The sequence below is a fragment of the Pipistrellus hanaki genome, assembly GCF_964339955.1.
Source record: "Pipistrellus hanaki genome assembly, chromosome: 18".
NCBI lineage: Eukaryota > Metazoa > Chordata > Mammalia > Chiroptera > Vespertilionidae > Pipistrellus > Pipistrellus hanaki.
This window is the reverse complement of record NC_140520.1, coordinates 11,633,345-11,654,576: the sequence shown is the minus strand read 5'-3', so window position 1 is coordinate 11,654,576 and position 21,232 is coordinate 11,633,345. Positions and strand designations below refer to the sequence as shown.

At 41.7% G+C, this 21,232-nt stretch overlaps 2 protein-coding genes across 5 annotated transcripts in view; both read right to left on the bottom strand.

Moving 5' to 3' along the window:
* Positions 1-203: 203 nt before the first annotated feature.
* Positions 204-10,433, bottom strand: CTSK (cathepsin K). The gene is made up of 8 exons (XM_084865688.1): positions 10,297-10,433; positions 8,643-8,766; positions 8,047-8,169; positions 7,807-7,962; positions 6,210-6,428; positions 2,050-2,215; positions 1,680-1,785; positions 204-964 (listed from the first exon to the last, which is right to left on the bottom strand). The coding sequence occupies exons 2-8, from the start codon at positions 8,763-8,765 to the stop codon at positions 865-867; spliced, it is 993 nt and encodes a 330-aa protein (XP_084721814.1). The 5' UTR covers position 8,766; positions 10,297-10,433; the 3' UTR covers positions 204-864.
* A 1,461-nt stretch (positions 10,434-11,894) lies between these two features.
* ARNT (aryl hydrocarbon receptor nuclear translocator) overlaps positions 11,895-21,232 on the bottom strand; it is a 49,684-nt gene continuing 40,346 nt past the window's right edge. For 2 of the 4 annotated variants that reach the window (XM_084865675.1, XM_084865673.1), the window contains 8 exons: positions 19,920-20,030; positions 19,696-19,768; positions 19,417-19,540; positions 19,127-19,226; positions 18,598-18,745; positions 15,905-16,067; positions 14,823-14,989; positions 11,895-13,869 (listed from right to left, as the gene is read on the bottom strand). In XM_084865675.1, the coding sequence (XP_084721801.1) occupies positions 13,780-13,869; positions 14,823-14,989; positions 15,905-16,067; positions 18,598-18,745; positions 19,127-19,226; positions 19,417-19,540; positions 19,696-19,768; positions 19,920-20,030 (976 nt within the window). In that variant the 3' untranslated portion in view covers positions 11,895-13,779. The remainder of the gene's footprint in view (positions 13,870-14,822; positions 14,990-15,904; positions 16,068-18,597; positions 18,746-19,126; positions 19,227-19,416; positions 19,541-19,695; positions 19,769-19,919; positions 20,031-21,232) is intronic. The other 2 variants (XM_084865676.1, XM_084865674.1) reach the window with 1 other exon arrangement.

The following is a 21,232-nucleotide window of genomic DNA, read 5'->3' as shown; positions in this document are numbered from 1 at the left end:
GCCCTAAGATATTTTTCAAGGCCCAAGTATTATGTGCCACTTAATCTGGTCCAGCTAAAATGGAATTAAATATTGAAATCTCATTATATCCATTTAATTCCTGAAATTTAGTACAGTTCTTAATACACAGCACTTAATAGAAGTTGGTTGAAGGAATGAACAATTATTTATGTTACGATCTCTTCAAACAAACTAACAGCATATCAAGTATAAGAATATGTTTTATTCATCTTTTTGTCTCTAGCACCTAGGACAGTATCCAACACAAAATGAGTTGTTACCAAATAGCTATTTATTAAGTTATAGACAAGATAAATACTAGGTTTACTTAAAAAATGCAAAGAAGGAAAAAGAAAACACATTTCTTGTATCATGTTAACTTGTACCAAAAATTGATAAATAATTTATGAACTGGGGTGCATAGATATTTCTACCTTGGGATATAAAAGATGTGAACATGGTGATCGAAAAGTCAGATCACCTTATTCCCCTAGAGTGGTCAAAGCTAACTAGGCCCTGTGAATGAGAATCTGGCCTATCTAAGATGTCTAGCTTCTAACTGCACAGCATTAGCCTCAGGACAACACAGCAGGGCAGGCTATGGGTCACATCTCTTAGCCTAAGAATGCACACCTGTTAGTGAAATTCCTATTGTGGTCACAGTGAAAAATAAAGGTCTTGGTGGAGAGAAGGAAAGTAGTAGGAGTGTCGCCTGAAGCACAAACAAATGAGGAGACTGAATGGACAATCTCTGTATTACTACATCTGCTTCCAGAAAGGCATACCACTCCCTTCCAAAGTACATCACTTCATTGCACCATCATGGAAGGAATGGACGAGCAGGATAGGGTTGGCTGGCTGAAGTCACATCTTGGGGAAGCTGGCCAGATTGGCAATGCCACAAGCGTTGTTCTTATTCCGAGCCATGAGGATATAGCCTTTGTTTCCCCAGTTTTCTCCCCAGCTGTAGGACCAATGGAGAAAAATACTTAGTACCCTCATTTATACATTAAAACACTAGGTATTATAATGGCATACAAAATAAATAAGTTTAAAAAGTTTAAAGTCAAGAAATGGAAGGCCTAATACTATAGGTCTTAAAGGTAGGAGAGATTGCTTCTGATCAAGAGGAACAAAAAGACGACGTAAGAGGTAGCATTTGAGCTGAGCCCAAAGGCTGGATAGAGTTGGGGCCTGTGGAAATGGGATGCTAGTGGAGGAGTGTGAAATGAGTAACAGGCAGGAGAGCATGAGCCATGTGTTACATACAGTCTTATGACAGAAAAAATAGGGTGCCTGACAGGGTGTGATGAGAAGTATGTCTGGTAAGGTAGCCCGAGATTGAGTTGAGCTATTTTTACTACCAGGCTAAATCAAGACTTGGACTCTGATCCATCATAGTGGAGGAGACACTGAAGGTTTCTGACTGGGAGAGTGATGTAATCTGATTTGTGCTTTAGGAAGAGTAATCTTGAAAACATGAGTCTAGAGCATAAGAAAGAAGGAAGAGAGGCTGAATTAGTGATTTTAGTGTGGGAATTAAAAACCATAGGGAAAATAAATGAAGCTATGAGAATGGATGAGGTTGCTAAGGAAATAAGTGGAGAGAATGGAAGACTGGAGGGCGGGAGGGGGAAAGGAGAGTGGTTGACTGACAAGAGTAGTGTTCCCCTCATTACCTGTTTTTGATTATCCAGTGCTTTTTCCCCTTCTGGACTCCATATCCCACTGCCAAAACTGCATGGTTCAGATTATCGCTGTTGCAGTTTTCATCGTAATACACACCTAGGAAACAGTCAGTTAAGGTAAAGCTTCCTGTAATCCCAGGGGCGCCCTGTGGGGTCTCCCACTCTCGGTGACCCTTTGTAGCATCCATCCCAGTCAGAAGGGATTACATCAGAGATGCTCTGTGCCATGGCAGCTGTTAGTTTCTCTCTGGCAGACTCAGTCTGAATAGGGAAACGAAGTACTGAGAACGCTCAGTGCCCGCTGAGAAGCTGCCAAGCCCACATCATACGCTGACTGTGCTCCACTGGAGCAGCTCCTTACCTTTGCTATAAAACTGAAAGGAGCTCAGGCTTGCATCAATGGCCACTGAGATGGGTCCCACTCGGGCCAATGCCCTCTTCAGGGCTTTCTCGTTCCCCTCCGGGATCTCTTTGTACCCTCTGCACTTAGCTGCCTTGCCTGTTGGATTGTACATACAACTTTCATCCTGCAGGGGAATAAAATAAAATAAAAATAAAAAATAGAAAAAATAGTAGGACAAAGCAACAGGCAATGAATTGGTGAGTGAGAAACTCTATCAATGTTTTTCTTTATTATTTATTTCATTGATTTTTTCACAGAAAGAAAGAAAGTGGGATAGAGAGTTAGAAACATCAATGAGAGAGAAATGTTGATCAGCTGCCTCCTGCACACCCCCTACTGGGGAAGTGCCTGCAGCCAAGGTACATGCCCTTGACCGGAATGGAACCTGGGACCCTTCAGTCCGCAGGCTGACGCTCTATCCACTGAGCCAATCCAGTCAGGGCTCTATCAACGTTTTAATGAACTAACAGGGTCAGTGACCAGTCTCTAGAGAAGTCTGTTCTCTCTCTGCTATTTTAGAGCACTGTGAAAAAGTGACTACCTTGCACCATACACAAAAATCATTTTCAAGTGGTTTTAAAATATAAATATAGAAGGAAACACTGTAAAACCTAAAAAAACAGGTAAAGAAAGAATTTTTTATTACCTCAGTGTAAAGATTTCTGAAATAAGATTTTTTTAAAAGCACATTTCGCCTTCTGGTTTTATAGTATGTGTGAGCTTGGGAGGGCTACCATTATTGTTTATATTTAGATAATGGATTTTTTTTAGCATTTTATTGCAGCAGACATCATTTCAGATGGTTAGACATAAATGAATAAACTCATTGTTATTGAATTTTTAAAGGAACAAACTACAAAAAAATTTTAATAATTTTAATACACTAAAATTAAGAGTGAAAAGACAAACATCAACCACAATATACGGAATATAAGTATCCAAATATCTTTTTTAAATCCCTAAAAATTAGTAAGAAAGAAAAATAACCAAATTTAAATGGGCAAAAGATATAAACATTCAGTGCACTGAAGAAATGCAGATGCCACATAAACACACTGATGAACATGTGGGACTTTCCATCAAGATGACGGAGTTAGTAGAACTGTGCTCACCTCTTCCCATGACCACTTCAAAATTCCAACTAAGTCATAGAACCACCACCCATGAGAATCACCTGAAGACTAGATAAACAGAACTCCTGCAACTAAGATATAAAAAAGCCACATCAAGACTGAATGTTGGATCCAAGATGGCTGCGCCCAGGTGACCACCTAACCGCAGCAGCACACAACAATTTCAATAAAATACAACTAAAATATAAAACGGACATTGCCCAGAACTACAGGAAGGTTGACTGACTGGAAGTTCTACAGCGAGAAGTAAGGAGAAAACCAGAAGGAGGCGCGGAGGAGCTGGAAAAGCCTAAGGTACGGAGACTCGGCTCGCGGAGAGGACGGAGCCGGAGAGGAGGGAGGCCGAGTGCCTGGCTGGCGTTCCCTAGCGGAAAGGAGATAAAACTCCGACTGTGCTGGGCCCCCGACTGCTCTGAACCCCAGTTCTGGGCCAGACCCCGGGGACTCAGGCTCAGCCATAGGGAGCTGGGCTGTAAGTCGGAACCCCGGGGCAGCGGAGAAAGGAGGTCCCGGAGGCGCGCACACTGCCCCCAGAGAAGGGACGGTCGGCTGTGCCGCGGGATTGCCCTGACGGGAAGGAGACTGGGGCTCCAGACTGCTGTGAACGCCACCTCCAACTCCACTTCCAACTGAACTGAACCCCAATACCGGGCTCATTGGGGGAGAGCCTAGACTGTTTGGCAGCAGGCGAAAATCGAGGGCACCTTTCTCTCAGAGGCGCCGGCAGCGAGCACTGAGGGACCCGCATAGGGCGGGGCTGATGGAAGCCAAAGCTGCAGGCTCCACCCTGAAACCCCGTCCCATCTGTAACTGCGAAATGCGACAACAAAATAGATCACAAACGAAAGAAATGGAGGACAAAAAGCGTCTGGATATAGAGTTCAAATCTACGCTTATAAGGTTTTTCAAGAATTTCCTAGAAAAGATGGATAAGGCCTATGAGGATATGAAAAGAGATCAACTAGAATTAATAAGGAGTCAACAAGAAATGATAAGGGATCAACAAGAAATAAAGAATACATTGTCTGAAATAAAAAATATTTTACAGAGTCCTAAAAACAGAAGGGAAGATCGCAAGAATCAAGTCAAAGATTTGGAACATAAAGAGCCAGAAGACACTCCTCCACAGAAGCTAGAAGGCAAGAGAATCCAGAAAATTGAAGATAATGTAAGAAACCTCTGGGACAACTTCAAGCGAACCAACATCAGAATTATGGGGGTCCCAGAAGATGAGAGAGAGCAAGATATCGAAAACATACTGAAAGAAATAGTGACAGAAAACTTCCCCCACCTGGTGAAAGAATTAGACTTACAAGTTCAGGAAGCGCACAGAACTCCAAACAAAAGGAATCCAAAGAGGACCACACCGAGACACATCATTATTAAAATTCCAAGAGCAAAAGATAAAGAGAGAATATTAAAAGAAGCAAGAGCAAAGAAGGTAGTAACTTATAAAGGAGCACCTATACGATTGTCAGCTGATTTCTCAACAGAAACCATGCAGGCCAGAAGGGAATGGCAAGAAATATTCAAGGTGATGAATAGCAAGAACCTACAGCCAAAAATAATCTATCCAGCAAAGCTATCACTCAGAATCGAAGGCCAGATAAAGAGATTCACTAATAAAAAAAAGCTAAAGGAGTTCATCACCACCAAACCAGAATTATATGAATTGCTGAAGGGGGTTCTTTCAGAAGAGAAAGTAAACAAAGATAAAAATTATGAACAACAAATACGTAATTATCAACAAGTGAATCTAAAAACCAAGGAAATTAAAAAAATCTGATGAACAATATTAACTGTTGAATATAATAGAATCAGAGGTATGGAAGGGGAGTGAACTGACGATTCTTGGGGAAAAGGAGAGAGGGGGGCGTGGGAAGAGACTGAACATAAACTGTGCACCTATGGATGAGGACAATGGGGAGAGGGGAAAGGGCAGAGGGTGGGGTGGGAACCTGGTGGAGGAGAGCAATGGTGGGGGGGGGGGGGAAGGAACATTTGTAATAATATGAAAAATAAAAACTTATTAAAAAAAAAAAAAAGCCAAAAAAATAAAATAAAATAAAATAAAATAAAAAGGAAAAAAAAAAAAAAAAAAAAAAAAAAAAAAAAAAAAAAAAGACTGAATGTTGCCGAAACCGGTTTGGCTCAGTGGATAGAGCGTCGGCCTGCGGACTGAAAGGTCCCAGGTTCGATTCTGGTCAAGGGCTTGTACCTTGGTTGCGGGCACATCCCCGGTACGGGGTGTGCAAGAGGCAGCTGGTCAATGTTTCTCTCTCATCGACGTTTCTAGCTCTCTATCTCTCTCCCTTTCTCTCTGTTAAAAAAAAAAAAAATCAATAAAATATATTAAAAATAAATAAATAAATAAATAAATAAATAAATAAATAAATGAAACTGGTTATCCCTTCTTCCAAGGCTCCTGTTGCAAAGGCCCCATATTATATTATCAACCCCATGTCTATAAACAGCCCTCAGAATTTCTTATTTTAGATAAGATCTGCTTTCTATTGCTAAAGAGGCTTGTTGGAGGAAGTGAGTTGATCTTTAAAATTACAACAAATATGAAGCAACTTGTTTTTTCTCTCATTTTATATATGTAAACTTACATAATTTGCTTAAATGTTCCCAGAACCCAAAATGAGATTATTCAAAATAAAGCCACATGATTCACGAAATGAGATTTGTGATGGGAGTGGGCTTTGAACAGAGGGTTATAGAGACCTTCTCCAGGATCTATGGAATAGCCTACCCCCTATTTCTCCCCACTCCCCCGGGGCACAGAGGCAGATGGGATCTATGGTAGCCTAAGCTCCCCAAATTCTGCCAGAGTGTTGGAATCTTCTTGGCCTCAGTGGACTGTTTTCCCAGTAAGAAAGCAGAATAAGGTAACAGAAAACAAGATTTCTGGAATTGTTTCCAGTACAAAATGTCATGCCGGGGCAGGAGGATGCATTCCAGAGCTATGCGGGATGGTCTCACCTGTCCCACATACGGGTATGCGTCTTCGGAGTCAATGCCCCGGTTCTTCTGCACATACTGGAAGGCATTGGTCATGTAGCCCCCTCCGCAGCCATCGTTCTCAGACACGCAGTCCACCAGGTTTTGGGGACTCAGATTTAAGAGTTTACCCGTTTTCTTCATGAGTTGACCCTCCAGGGCACCCACAGAGCTAAAAGCCCAACAGGAACCACACTGACCCTGAGAGGCATAACAGAGAAACCATCAGTCATTGTTATTCACGCTTTTTGTTTTTTCACCTCTACCTGCCTGATGAAGTTCCAGAGATTTTATAAATTCCAGTATACATGTCCCCCCCTTTGCTATTTCCCTTCATTTAATATTTGTTGCACTGTTCTATTGCTGTTATTGCTATTGATATCTTTTGTTACTATTGTTCCATTAGCTGTAGTATAGCAGAGTACTGACTTTGTAACCACTTAGATAGGTGACCTTGAGTTAAGTTACTAAACCTCTTTTTGCCTCAGTTTCCCTCTCTGTAAAATGTGGATGATAAACGTGCTAGCTATCATTAGTGTTTCTTAAGATAGGTGGTAGATTTTCCTTTCTTATATTTTTATTATTATTTTTTGGTCCTTACCTAAGGATATGTTTTTTATTGATTCGAGAGAGAGGAGGGAGAGGAAGAGGGAGAGGGAGAGGGAGGAAAACATCGATGTGAGAAACATCCATTGGCTGCCTCCCATATGCCCCAACAGAGGATCAAGCTTGCACGCAACCTGGGAGTGTGCCCTGACTGATAATCAAACCTGTGAGCTTTCAGTACATGGGACAACACTCCAACCAACTGGGCCACACTGGCCAGGGCTTTTTTTCTATTTTTTAAGATTGAGGATTTCTTGAGGTCACAGGTGTGTCTTAGTCATCTTGAATCTCTACTCCCTAGCACATATCTGGTTAAGTCCTGGGGGGAAAAATGTATTCGTTGAATGAATGTTAAATCAGTTGTTCATCTGTTGACACATACAATCAATGTTGTTAAGGTTGTGGGAAAACTGGCATTCTCATGCTGATAAGAATGTAAGATAGTAAAACCTTTTTGGAAAGGATCTATTCATTTTAATTTGAGGATTTACTTTGCATGAATATTTGTATATGGATACAAAAATATATGCACGTGGTGCTTACAATATTTGTAAAAAGGAAAACGCAGAAACAACCTAAAGCCCGGCCAGTGTTGCTCAATGGTTAAAGTTGGCCTGCACACCAAAAGGTTGAGGATTTGATTCCTGGTCAAGGGCATGTATCTGGGTTGCAGGTTTGATCCCTGCCTGGGGGTTGGGGCATTGTAAGGGAGGTAACCAATTGATGTCTCTTCCACATTGTCTTCTTTCTTTCCTCCTCTCTTCTCCCCTTCTACTCTCTCTAAAAATCATGGAAAAAATATCCTCAGGTGAGGATTAACAAAAAAAACTGAAAAGTTCAAAAATAGATGAGTTAAATGATAGAATAATTCCTCACCCCTTTACTAATGCCCTTGTATCTTAAGAACAAAGAAACAGCAAAGGGAAGAGGTCATGCCAGCTTACATACCCATTCCCAGGAGACAGAAGGGTACCTGATTTTTGACAGGAGTAACATATCCCTTCTTTCGATAATCAATGGAGTCTGGGGCTTTGCCTTCCCAATCTGGGATATAGAGGGTATCATTACTGCGAGAATGGGATGGAGGTACTCTGAGTCCAGTCATCTTCTGAACCACCTCTTCACTGGTCTGGGACAAAGAAAAGAGAGGCCAGGCATAATCAGGAAACTAAGGCAAACAGGACAGGCAGGACAAGAGCTGAGGTTCACTCACCATGTCCCCCAAGTGGTTCATTGCCAGTTCATATGTATGGACACCAAGAGAGGCCTCAAGATTATGGATGGAAATATGCTTCAGGTTTTTTTCCCAAATTAAACGCCGAGAGATTTCATCCACCTAAATAGAGCATCGTCAGTACTGGCATAGACTGGGTTTTGTGTGCAAAGTTACATATGTAATATTATGGAGGTATGTAGGAGAAAAGATAAAAATTTACAATAATAGAGTATACAATCTAGTTTGGGAAATGATCATGGAATTATTAAGAACATGCAAGAAGAAGTATATAAGCATAGTCAAATAATAGAATGCAAAGATCTGGAGATGTACAGAAAAGTTGCTTATGGATTAACAGCATTAATCTGAGAAGTCTTCCCAAAAGAAAAATATAAAGAAGAGTAAGGATAGGACTTGATGGTTCTACTTGTTGGTGACTTGATGAGTAGGAATAAAAACTCTATGTTAACAGCTGGGGAACAAGGGCAGGTTTGCTTGGTTGGAGTGGTTCAAATATTGGATAGGAATTTGGAACCTGGGACTGGAAGTCCCACTTAGCCCTCCCACCAAGCTTCCCCCAGGTCCCTGGGCACCTTGCTGTTATACTGCTTCTTGTAGGTCGTCTTCCATAGCTCCCATTGGGTGTCCAGTATCTCCTCAGGGTATAGAGCAAAGCTCACCATGGGCAGCAGCAGTAGAACCTTGAGCTCCCACATCCTGAGGAACGGGATAATTAGGGACAACTCTTGTATTTGCCAAGGAAGACTAGGCTGGCTTAGGAGGAAATACCTGGAGCCATCTTCCCAAACAGGTGGTTCTCAACCTTTGGCAGTCACAGACTCCTTTGAGAAGCCAGTAAAAATTTGCAAGCCACTATATAATCCCTCGCACCAGAAAAAATGCATGCACACACAATAATTCTGGGGTGTTGACGAGCCTGAAGTTGAGAACGTCTTCCTATTGACTATGAGGCAAAGGAAAATTGGGCTTCATGAAGACAGAAAAACAACTGAAGGTGATGTCCATGTGATAAACCTGATAGTCAGGAGGAGTCTGGGTTTGGATGGGGTGCAGATACTTCTGGTGCTAAGTATTTTGACCTAGGGAAATTCCTTACACACACACACACACACACACACACACACACACACAACTTGCACTGACAACCTAAACAAGGTAGAAAATGGACTATCAGCATGGGCTCAGCACCTGTCTCCCATATCCCCAGCAGACTTGGAAAAGACGGACAAGGTTACATATAAACGCAGGGCGGATGATGGTGGTTGAATAATACAAAAAAGGGAAGACTGCCCGTTTCATTTTGCTTCCTGGTCATTTCTTTAAGGCATTCTTCCTTTCTGTGCCTAAGTTCTGATATTTTTCCAGACCTTGCTAGGAGAGGACAAGGGAAAAGTTGACAGTATTTCCTATTCGCTAACTATGAGAGAATATTTTATTGTCTCCTTAGTCTTAAGCATTTCTTCTTTCTCTTCCTGCTCCCTCCTCCGGCAGGAAACTGTTCTAATTTCAACCAGCTGCTCTGGGCAGGAAGGTTTGTTGTTTTTCTTTTTTTTTTCTGACAACGAAAACCTGTGACCGCCTCATAGGACAAATAGCCTCAGAACCAAAGTCTGTTAAAAGAATGTAAGACAGTAAAGCAATGTTCTATGACCAAATATACAGCTTTCCCTAGTTTTTGCTCTAGCTTTACTCCTTGCAGTGGCTTAATTACATGTCCTCCATTTTAAGAACAATTTACAGTCTGTAGCAAGTCGCACAGCTTGCATTAAGTTTTGAATTTATAGTCCATTTTTATGTAATCTCTGCAAACTGGCTGCTTTGGGATGTCTCAGGGTAGCAAGTACTGAGCTGCCACTCCCTGCACCACTCCACTCCCGCTATGTTAACCCTTTTGGTACCACTCCCCTCCCGCTATGTTAACCCTTTTGGTCCCTTTGGCCAAAACAGAAAATCCCAGAGGCTACTCCAAGTGAAGCATGGGTAAAGGATTCCTGTATTTTTGCTTTTACTAACAACCATGTATACACACAAGTCACAGAAGTAATCCTAAAGATTTCCAGGCAGATTTTATTTGGCCAGGAAATGACCTAAGAAGGCTATCATTGTTTTCTTGCACAGAGCCTACAAAATTCATTTTGATCCCCAAGTCACTAACATCCCTAACACTCCTAAAATGTAGAACTGGCAGGAATGAAAAACCAAGAGCTAGGAAGTTGAAAATATTACCTGCTGATGGGAATCTGTTCTCTGGGCTCGTTACAGCAGGGAAGTGTCGATACTGTGGGCGGATGCCTAGGATTGCTGGATTTATTCCATCAGAATTGCGGAAGTCAGCTCCAGCTGTTGGCTGGAAAATTTGGACAGGGGAGGGAGGCGGAGATAGAAATGCTGAGAAGGGGAATTAGGGAGGAGAGAAGCAGGCATCGAATTTGCAGTGTTTCTGTATGCCTGTGGAATGAGCCAGGGTGGAGAGCTGCTTTTACATCAAGGGCAGACAACAACAGACCCAATACACAGTACTCAAGTCAGGGCTTATTTTCTCTCAGTAGAGGGATCTATTCCTGATCTCTCCCACTTTTTAAAAGTTTCTTTTCCATTTTCCCCCCCTTTTTTATTATATTGGAGGATTATCTTTTCCTGTTACCCATCTCTCCAACTTTAAACTTTGTTTTTAAATTTGTGTCTGAGGTGAAGGAATAAAAACAAAAGGTTTAAAGCAGGGGTCTTCAAACTACGGCCCGCGGGCCACATGTGGCCCGCAGAGGAGTCTGATCCGGCCCGCCAGGTGTTTTGGGCAGTGAGCGCAGCCGAGGTGTTACAGTAGGAATTAGTAGTTCATATAGTCGGGCCCTCCAGCTCTCTGAGGGACCGTGATCTGGCCCCCACTTTAAAAAGTTTGAGGACCCCTGGTTTAAAGAGTATATGAGAAGCCATAGGCTTCAAAATCATTTATATTTTATAAGCTTGTTGGTAACTGTTGTCACCGCTTCTATGCACAGGAATAGCTCTCCTAGCCTGATACAGTTGTGCTGAGGAAGGATATGCCCAAAGTCCAGATGAAACCAGTTCTAAAAGTAGCAAAAATCAGAATTCTTAGAAATTTATGACAGCACATGAATCAATGCCATGGCACTGACAAACTCACATGTGACTTATTCGTTGCTAAACTCTGATGGTGGGATGGCTGGTGAACATTATCTGTCTCAATTACTAACATCCCCAACTGAGGTCCAGTCATATGAGCTTCTCCACATACTTCCCCCAATATCCAGGCATGTGACAGGTCATGAGCCACACTCCCAAACTCCATATCCTTCCATAAATGGATGTGGGGGAACAGAAAGGATAATACATGGAATCTGGATCTAGTGTCTGGTGGATTACACAGACTCTCAGGCACACAGGCATATGCCTATGCGTTTTAAGATTTGCTCATGAACTTAGAGGAAAACCAGGTCCAGATCTGAAATGTTTAAACTTCCCTGCCCTTAATTCCTTTTCTTCCAGAAGAGGGGGAGATGCTGAGAGAAGAAATCCAAATGTGCCCAACTCGTCTCCAGTCCCAATTCTCCCCTCTCACAGGACTTTGGCATTCCCCAACCCTACCCCCTACTGCACTCAGAATGAGTCAGGATCAGGAGGACAACCAAGGAATACTGAGTGATCAGAGCGCTATGATTTCCCATTTCTGAAACTACAGACACACTGTGCTTTATGTGTGTATGTTTGGAACTAAAGCTATGGATTCAACTATTCATGGTAGTCTGTTGTTTATGAGCTGCAAAGGAATAATAAAGCCGCAATCAAGATGACACCACACAAAGTTTACAAAAGGAAAAATATTTTGTTTTAAAATACTTGCTACATGTCATTATTTTTGCCACTGTAAGGCTCAGCACAGATGCCAGCAGTACAGAAATGGCCAACAAAAGAAAAACAACCAAAAATAAAACCCTGAAGGAAAAGCAGAAACAAAACCCCCAGAGCATCTTCTCCCTCCCTTTCCCAACCCTCCCACAACGCCCTATAATAATTATACAATATTATAGTCTTGATCACATTTAAAAACAGGCGATTATTAAAAAACAAGGACTTTATTGGAAACTCAACATTTTGGTTTCTTAAATTGTGATATAAATATATATGTATACTGTATGTGTGCACATAGAATAAAAAAATAAACTGTTTCCTTTTCCACTCCAATACCTGGCACCAGACTGGAGGCAAAAGGAAGGGAAACTCCATAATGACATTCTCTGAGCCTCTCCAAGGCCATCCATGCTCCTCAGTCCCCTATGGCTACATTTAAAATGTCTTCTTATTCAGTCTTTCACTTACAATACTGGCCTGAGCCAATTAAAAAAAAAAAAAAAAAAGGCTGATATATATGACTGTTACCTGAGGAAGGTAAAGTGATAGTAGTAACCTGTATCCACATTTATATGGCTGTAGTTAATTAATTACTAAGTGACCCTGTTGGGATGGGAGTCCAGGCCCCATCTATCACATGGATTTATTTTGTACTACAAAGCAAAATCCAGTCTCAAGACTGAGATGGAGCAAAGAGTCACAGGTCAGAAAAGACCTAAATCTCAGTTTCCTGCCAGACTGGGTACTCTGAGAACGGGGTGAGAGGCTACTTTGCAAGAAGGCTGGTATTTGGTTCAAACTGCACCAGTGAGGGTTTGCACTGGGACTACTAATCCAAGAAGTTGAGTTTCCATGCAGAAATAACTTCCATGGAACACATATATGTCATTCTGACAAAAATGCAGCATTATCCTTATGGCCAAATATGGGGTTTCTGTAAGTTTTATCCTGCCAGCCTATTTCTGTAATCTTTGCACATATTCCATATAAGGTGAGAGCACCAGTTTTATTACTAAATATGTCTGATGACAGACCAATCCTATCAGCAGAAAATGTTATATATCTGCTTAGAGTTGCATACTGGCTGGGCACAGATGTAAGTACAGCAAAGACATTTATTTAAATACTCTTTGGCTGCAATACTAAGTAGAAAATACCTGGAAGATTTAACTCCTTAGGACTCTTTGAAAAACACAGAGAAAGACAAAGATAAAATCTGGGACAAATTTTGCATAACTCCCTAATAGGGAGAAAGAAATACACACACACAGACACACACACACACACACACACACTCTCTCTCTCTCTCTCTCTCTCTCTCATTTCTTCACTCACATTTCTTTCCAGAGAAACTGCTCACAGGCAGCAGAAAGAACATATTCTCACTTTCTAAAGCCCCATATATACCTACCATGTTTCATGGTCCTCAAATATGAGGACATTTCTCCTCTCCCCACCTTATTCAGAATTTCTTTCCAAAATCAGGCCACAGTACAAGGCAAATAGTGGACATCAAGTTCTCTAATATGTCCCTTGACCCTAGCAGAAATCACCTCTGTACAAATTGCTGGTCAGGAGACATAGGGCAAAGCATTTTTAACTTCACCCAGCCTCAATTTTCAAACGGTCCACAAAACCTTGAGTGTTTACTCCATCTCATCTATAAATTATGTCAGAGAGGCAGGAGGGCAAGGGAAAGGCCAGAAGTGAAAGGGGGTACACAATAGGGGTGAGGGAAGGGAGGGGAGAGGAATTTTTATTCCGTTTACAGAAAGATTTGTTTTTTAAAAACAAATGGTAATTTTTCTTCCCCACCCCTTTATCCTCACCCCAATAGTTCTATTCTGAAAAGGAGGGAAACATAGTTAGATCAGGAAATTCTTCATTGTTGTAGCTGTTGCCCTGGTCTCCCAACATGGACAGCATATCCTAGTAAGAGAAAAGTAAGTTTGGTCACACACCTTGATCCCTTACATTTATTAAGCTCCCTTCTAACATTCCCCTGAACCACCATTCCTGTCCCCAAAGAGTTTCTGCTGTGCTGAGTTCTCTCAGCTTTCCTCAATCTCAGCAACTCTGACTCCTTTAGATGATGAACTTTTGTCCTAGTCCCTTCTCTATCTTCCCCCTATAGTTCCACACATATTTCCCACTTTTCCAGTACTCAGTGTTTTCAAAAGTGAAAAAATCTGCTTGTCACATTTCATATACCGCCTCCTTCCCCATAGATTAATTATTTACCCTTTGCACTCCGCTATCCCCTCTCAGGGGACATCGGAATTCTAGCATATCACTCGGATGTCCCCTCTCAGGGGGGACATTGCAGTTTATTAGTGATTATGGGGAATTGAGTTAATTCAACGCACGTTTCCGCCGCAAAGTAGCGTCGAGTAGCTGGTAGCCAATGTCCAGAATGGTTCGGAGTGCAAAGGGTTATTATTCTTATCCTCTTTGTTTTCTACCAAAACCTGTTTTGCCTTCTTTCAACTTATGTTTTAAACTAGCTCTTCCTTTGCATTGCCTAAGATTACTCCATTCAGCCTTGCAGTCCCCTCAGGATTAGGTAAACAGACCTTTATAACTATAATCAGTATGTTTATACTCAAGCTTTTGTGAAGTGGGGATGTGTGTCTCCTTGAATGGGCTGTGATTACTTTCTTTGACATCTTTGCATGGTGCTGCACATCACTAACTATGGTCTGGTTAAAGGCTGTACATCAAACTAAATTCATAATCTTTCCTATTAATGACAATTATCCCTACATGTCCCCACTGTCTTCTCCCACTCATAACCTAATACATGCATATTTCCTTTTCTGTCTCTCCTCTATTACCCTTTCTCTCCAAATTTCTGATTTTCTAAAGCCTTTTCATCCTCTCACCTGGAAGACTTCAGGCTGGCCAGGTTGCGGTGCTGATGGCTGTTGAACATGTTGCTCATTAGAACTTGAACGATGATGAGGCTGCTGGCCCTGCCACTGTGGCCAGACTCCCACACCCTCTGCTGTCCGTGTCTGGAATTGTCCTGCAGTCTGTCCAGTCTCAGGAACTAGCGAGGAAGAATAAACTTCAATCTACTAATTTCATTGGAGAGGAAAATCTAACACATAACTACATGCAAGTCATTAATTTTACCTAGAAACCTCTTGCCTTTCTTTCTGTCAATCAATGCCTCTTCTATTTCAAAACCCAAACCAATTTATTTTTCTTCTTTAAGAAGCTATTCCAAAGAATCCTTTGCTCATTTTAGAATAAATTTGCATATTAAATTAATAATATTTTACACGTTTTTTGTTGTAGATCTTTTTCATGTGGGTAGATTTTATTTACTAGAGGCCTGATGCACAAAATTCATGCACAGGGAGTGGTGGTGGTGGTGTGGTGGTATGTGTGTGTGTGCTCGCGCACGTGCATGTGTGGTGTGCATGTCCCCTCAGCCCAGCCTGCACCCTCTCATAGTTCTGGGAGTTCTTAGGGGATGTCCGACTGACGGTAGCTGTGAACCAGCTTCACTGACTGCCAGGGGACAGCTCCTTCATTGAGCGTCTGCCCCCTGGTGGTCAGTGGGCATCATCACCGTTCTATGGTTTGGGCAATTTGCATATTAGCCTTTTATTACGTAGGGTTTATTTTTATTGATTTCAGAGAGGAAGCAACAGGGAGAGAAACATCAATAATAAGACAGAATCACTGATAGGCTGCCTCCTGCATGCCCCTCTGGGTAATGAGCCAACAACACAGGTATGTGTCCTTGACAAGAATCAAACCTGGGACCCTTCAGTCTGCAGGCCAACACTCAATCTACTGAGCCAAACTGGCCAGGGCCATCTGGCTAGGTTTTAAATAGCAAATACCTTAAATTTACTCATAATTAGCTCAGTGCACAGCAAACCATCTTAACCTCCAAATCCTTTCTCTTTAGTGCTGTGATTTTCCTTTTATCCATCTTCTGGACTGAACTCACCAAAGTTGGATCCACGACTGGTGAGAGTAGGGTAAGGAGCAGCACCAGGTGATGCAGTGGAAGCACCAGGGACGGACATGGGAGTAAAGGAAGATGGAGTCTGAAAGTTGCCCACACCAAATTGGGAAGAACGAGTCTTGCCTGTAGCCTGGGTGGCCACCTGCTAAGAGAGAAAAAGGAACACAGAACAATAAGTAGAACATTAAGATTATTGCACATACCATTCCTATGAGAGTCAATGCTCTGTCAATCATTGGGTTCTTTTGATTGAAACTCAGCAATTTCCTAATGCATACTTCTTCCAACTAATCCCCAATCTCTCTTGACACTATCTTTAGGCAACTGTGAAAAGTGCAAAAAGAAATGAACTACAAAATTAATAAAAGTATACATTTAAAGTTGTGAAAACTAAATAAAAATGATTTATATAAAATCATTTTATAAATTGTAAAGTTATATAAAAATGGAGGCATTAATAACACTATGGTGTGTGTGTATATATATATAAACACTTCTCATCATTTTTCAGTCTGTATCACATTCATTTGTTCCTAATGATGTCCTTTTTTTTAGTAACTCCCATTTTTCTCACCATAATAGTAATGTATTCAATATATGCACTATGGAATATTTGCAAAGTGAAGAAAATACTTTTAAAACATTAATCACAATTCTACCACCAAAGACATATGGTGGATAATTTCTTCCAGTTTTTATTTTCCTATGCAATTTTTTATACAATTGAGATAACATTGTATAATAATAATTCTGGAGCCTACTTTTGGTTTTTGCTTTTTAAATTTAAAGTGTTACCATTTATATTTATATTACATATCATATAAAGAATGTTATATATTATATATGTTATATATTACTAATATAAGTATATATGAACTTATGAATGGATATTAGCTTTACTTTTTTTTTTTATTGTCCAAATCTTAGCTATTGTAAATTGTGCTGCTATGAACATAGGATATTAGCTTTAGCTTAACATATTATACTAGAGGCCCAATGCATGGATTCGGGGTCCCTCGACCTGGCCTACGGGGATCGGGCCAAAACAGGCTCTCCGACATCCCCCAAGGGGTCTGGATTGCGAGAGAGTCCAGGCCAGACTGAGAGACCCCACCATTCACGATCAGGGTGGGGAGGGACGGCAGGAGGGCCCCAGTGTTTCACTGCCGAGTCCCAATTAGGGCTGATAGGGACCATCTCGCCCTGTCCCGATTGGGGCTGATAAGGGCCAACTGGCCGGGAGGGCCCACGGGAGGTCTCCAGGGCATGTCTGGCCCATCTTGCCCAATCCCAATTGGGGCCAATAAGGGCCAGCCTGGCAGGGAGGGATTGCAGGAGGCTGGCCTGCCAGGGTGTGTCCAGCCCGTCTCACCCAGTCCTGATCTGCCGGACCCCAGCAGCAAGCTAACCTACCAGTCAGAGCATCTGCCCCTGGTGGTTAGTGCACATTATAACGACTGGTCGAACAGTTGAACAGTCAGAAACTTAGCATATTAGGCTCTTATTATATAGGATATACATATAGAGTATATAGGAACTTTTCAACACTTTTTTAAATTTTTATTTATTTATTTATTTTAAATATATTTTATTGATTTTGTTCAGAGAGGAAGGGAGAGAGATAGAGAGTTAGAAACATCGATGAGAGAGAGTCATCGATTAGCTGCCTCTTGCACACCCCCTACTGGGGATATGCCCGCAACCAAGGTACATGCCCTTGACCGGAATCGAACCCGGGACCTTTCAGTCCCCAAGCTGACGCTCTATCCATTGAGCCAAACTGGTTTTGGCTCAACACTTTTTTTTAAATAGACACCCTTGTGTCTAAATTTATAATTAATGTTCTCCTTTGTTCCTGTATTTTTTAGACCTAAATGAAGCGGAAGCCTCTTAGAATTTACTTCAGCCCTAGTAGGTTTGGCTTATTGGATAGAGCGTCAGCCTGACTGAAGGGTCACAGGTTCAATTCCGATCAAGAGTATATGCCGGGGTTGTGGGCTCAATCCCCAGTAGGGGTGTATACAGGAGGCAGCTGATCAATGATTCTCTCATTATTGATGTTTCTATTTTTCTCTCCCTCTTATTTCCTCTCTAAAATCAATTAAAAAGTATGTATGTTTTTAAAATCTTAGGGGGGAAAAAGAATTTACTCCAAAACACATTTGAAAATCTGTTCAAGATGTTTTATGTGAGCAATTCTGATTTATTTATTTATTCATTTATTTATTTATTTAAATATATTTTATTGATTTTTTTTTACAGAGAGGAAGGGAGAGGAATAAAGAGTTAGAAACATTGATGAGAGAGAAACATCAATCAGCTACCCCCTGCACACCTCCTACTGGGGATGTGCCCACCACCAAGGTACATGCTCTTGACCGGAATCAAACCTGGGACCCTTCAGTCCACAAGCCAACGCTCTATTCACTGAGCCAAACCAGTTAGGGCAGCAATTTTGACTTAAAGTGGGTATGTAAACACCACAGACTCTGAGTTTTATATTATCCATGGTTTTTAATTATCTAATTGATCCCAATAAAGATAAAAATTGGAAGGTAGGTGGTGGGGATTGAGGAAAAGGAGCCTAAGATAAACAACAATAATTTTACATATGGAAAAACAGCCCAAACAAACAAACAAAAAACAATATCCAGGGGGCAGGTGAGAAACTTTACCTGGGCAGAGAAGCCTGGGCGGGTACTAGGGGTCCACGTGGGGGCTGCTCCCTGGGTGGGGTTGGAGTGGCGGGAAATCTGGGCCAACATTTGTCCTGCAGAAGCTGATGGCTGAACGATGGTTACAGGAGGTGCCAGACCACTATTTCTAGGCATGAACAAATAGTTAAGGTAAAGGATTAAAAGGATGTGTTTATCACAGAATCTAGGAATCACAGGACAATCTAGTGCTATTCTCAGATTCCCTTGACTTCCTTGAGGTTAAAGAAAACTTGATAAAAAATGTGGAAAAGATCAGAAAGACTGACAGCCACACACTGATCAGGACACACAGAGATGGAACCTAGAACATGGCAACAGGCAAAGTGCAAAGACGCAGGAGGAAGAAAAGCATCTTGCCTCATCCTAGGCCCTAGAAGTTCCCTGCCTTGTCTGAAATAACCAGAGAAAGCTAGGGAAGAATAAAACTTGGACTCAGCAAATGAATCCATCAGTTGCCCTTAAAGCAATACACACATATGGGGCTCACCTGAAATTTTCTGCCGGCCGGGGGGGAGGAGGGAATGTGTTGCCCTGGGAGAAGAGCTGGGTGGCAGGGCCAGTGCTGGAAGAGATGCCTTTACTCTGATCTGCGGACCAAAAGGAGTGGGGGAGGGCCAGTCAAGGGGCTGCACTCTAACAGTTCAGCAAGTTCCTATTTACCCATGAGGTATTGTGACTAAGAGAGGATATGTTGGAAGACTACTGATTGGGCAGCAACAGGCCCATCAGTAAGTGATCAAAATGAGAATTTAAAAGGAGAATGAGTAAGAAACATACCTGCATTGATGTTGGAATAGATTTCTGAAAATCTTGGATCTCTATCCTGGGCAAACAGACCATCTGACTTCTCAAGGGGCTTGCTGTGTTCTGGCCCTGTGGCTGTCACAGGCTGAACAGAAACCTGTGGAATATAATGATAAAAATAACCACGAAAGGTTTAACATGACAATTCAATAACCCTAAAATTCACATAGATACATTCACACTCTAACTGGCACTGAGAGACATTTCTTTTAAAAAATGCTCACGGGCCTTCCTCAAAGACGACACACTAACCTGGGAATGATTGTAGCTGGCCAGTCCATCTCTTCCTGGTACCACGTCCAGTTCTGTTTGTTGTTGCTGCTGCCTATATGGTAAAGCCAGTGAGGAGAGAAATAGGGGGGAAATTTTTTTTAAAGAATCTGGGAAAAAGGCTTAACAAAATAAAAAAATAATGGGATTGCAGATGGCCCTGGACTAGTCACTGCTCAATAAATGATCCTCCCACCATTTCTCACCTGGGTGCCAGCTGCACGGAGCCCATCTCCAGGGATAAATTAACTGTGGGACCTAGCTGTGGCCTCTGAATTGTGTTGGACAGTGTAGGCCGTGGTTCCTGGCTGGAATTCCTGGGGAAATGGAGAGAAGGTAAAACTGAGAAAAAATATATCTAACACTGCTTGTGCATAAAGCTCTATATATTCACTTGTAGGTGGGGTGATCCTAATAAATTCTCTTTCAAGTCCAATCCTAAAGGCAACCTATGACCTCAGATTCAACAAATAATTCACAACTATGGACAACATGACACAAAGAGAAACTATGTCCTATGGCACATGGGTTCTTCTTGTTTGGGTTCTAACTCTTCCTAAGTATTTAGTACCTAGTTGTGTGGATATGTGCGTATATACATACAGTGTTTTTAAAAAGCCTAAGTGAAAAACTGAAAGTATATATATATTGAAACATAGAAAGGATTATTTCTGACCCGGCCGATGTTGCTCAGTGGTTGAGCGTCAGCCTATAAACCAGTAGATCACAGTTCAATTCCTGGTCAGGGCAAATATCAAATAAAAATACATCTTTTTTTTTTTAAAAAAAAGGACTATTTCTGGATAGGGAAATTTTTTTACTTTCACATAGTTTTCAATACTTTCCAATTTTCTACAAAGAGTATTTCTTTTAAAACATTAATAATTCATTAAAATTAATTGTGGTGGGGAAAACTCTATGTAAAAATGGGGGAAGCCATTATTTCCAGAAAAAAGTTCCTAAAAAGATTTCAAATTTTAAACAAAATGAGAACACAAAACAATAGTTATTCTGTTATATAAAGATGTGAAAACAAAGTAAACAAAAATCTACAATGACCGTGACCATATGTACCCGAGTTCTAAGTTAATAAAAATTTCTAACTCAATCCATTATACTAAGTTAATTTAACAGAGAATTAAACTTTACAAGCCCTAACAATTGAATTGGAGAATACAGACTCAATGTCTCACCAGATGCTAGTCATACTGCTAATCCTATCTAATAATCTAATAAAGAGGAAGTATGCTAATTGATCACGTCCCACCGACCCAGCACCGGGCCAAGGGACCTGAGGCTGGGCCCCCCTGCCTGGCTGGGCTTGACAGGGGACCTCAGGCCATGCCCCCACCCAGCAGGGCTTGACAGGGGACCTCAGGCCATGTCCCCCACCTGGGGGCTTGACAGAGGACCTCAAGGCAAAACCCCCACCCCGGTCTGGGCTGGGGGACCTCAGGCTATGCCCCTTGCCCGGCAGGGCTTAACAAGGGTGGGACTGGCCGGGTCTGGATCTAGCCCA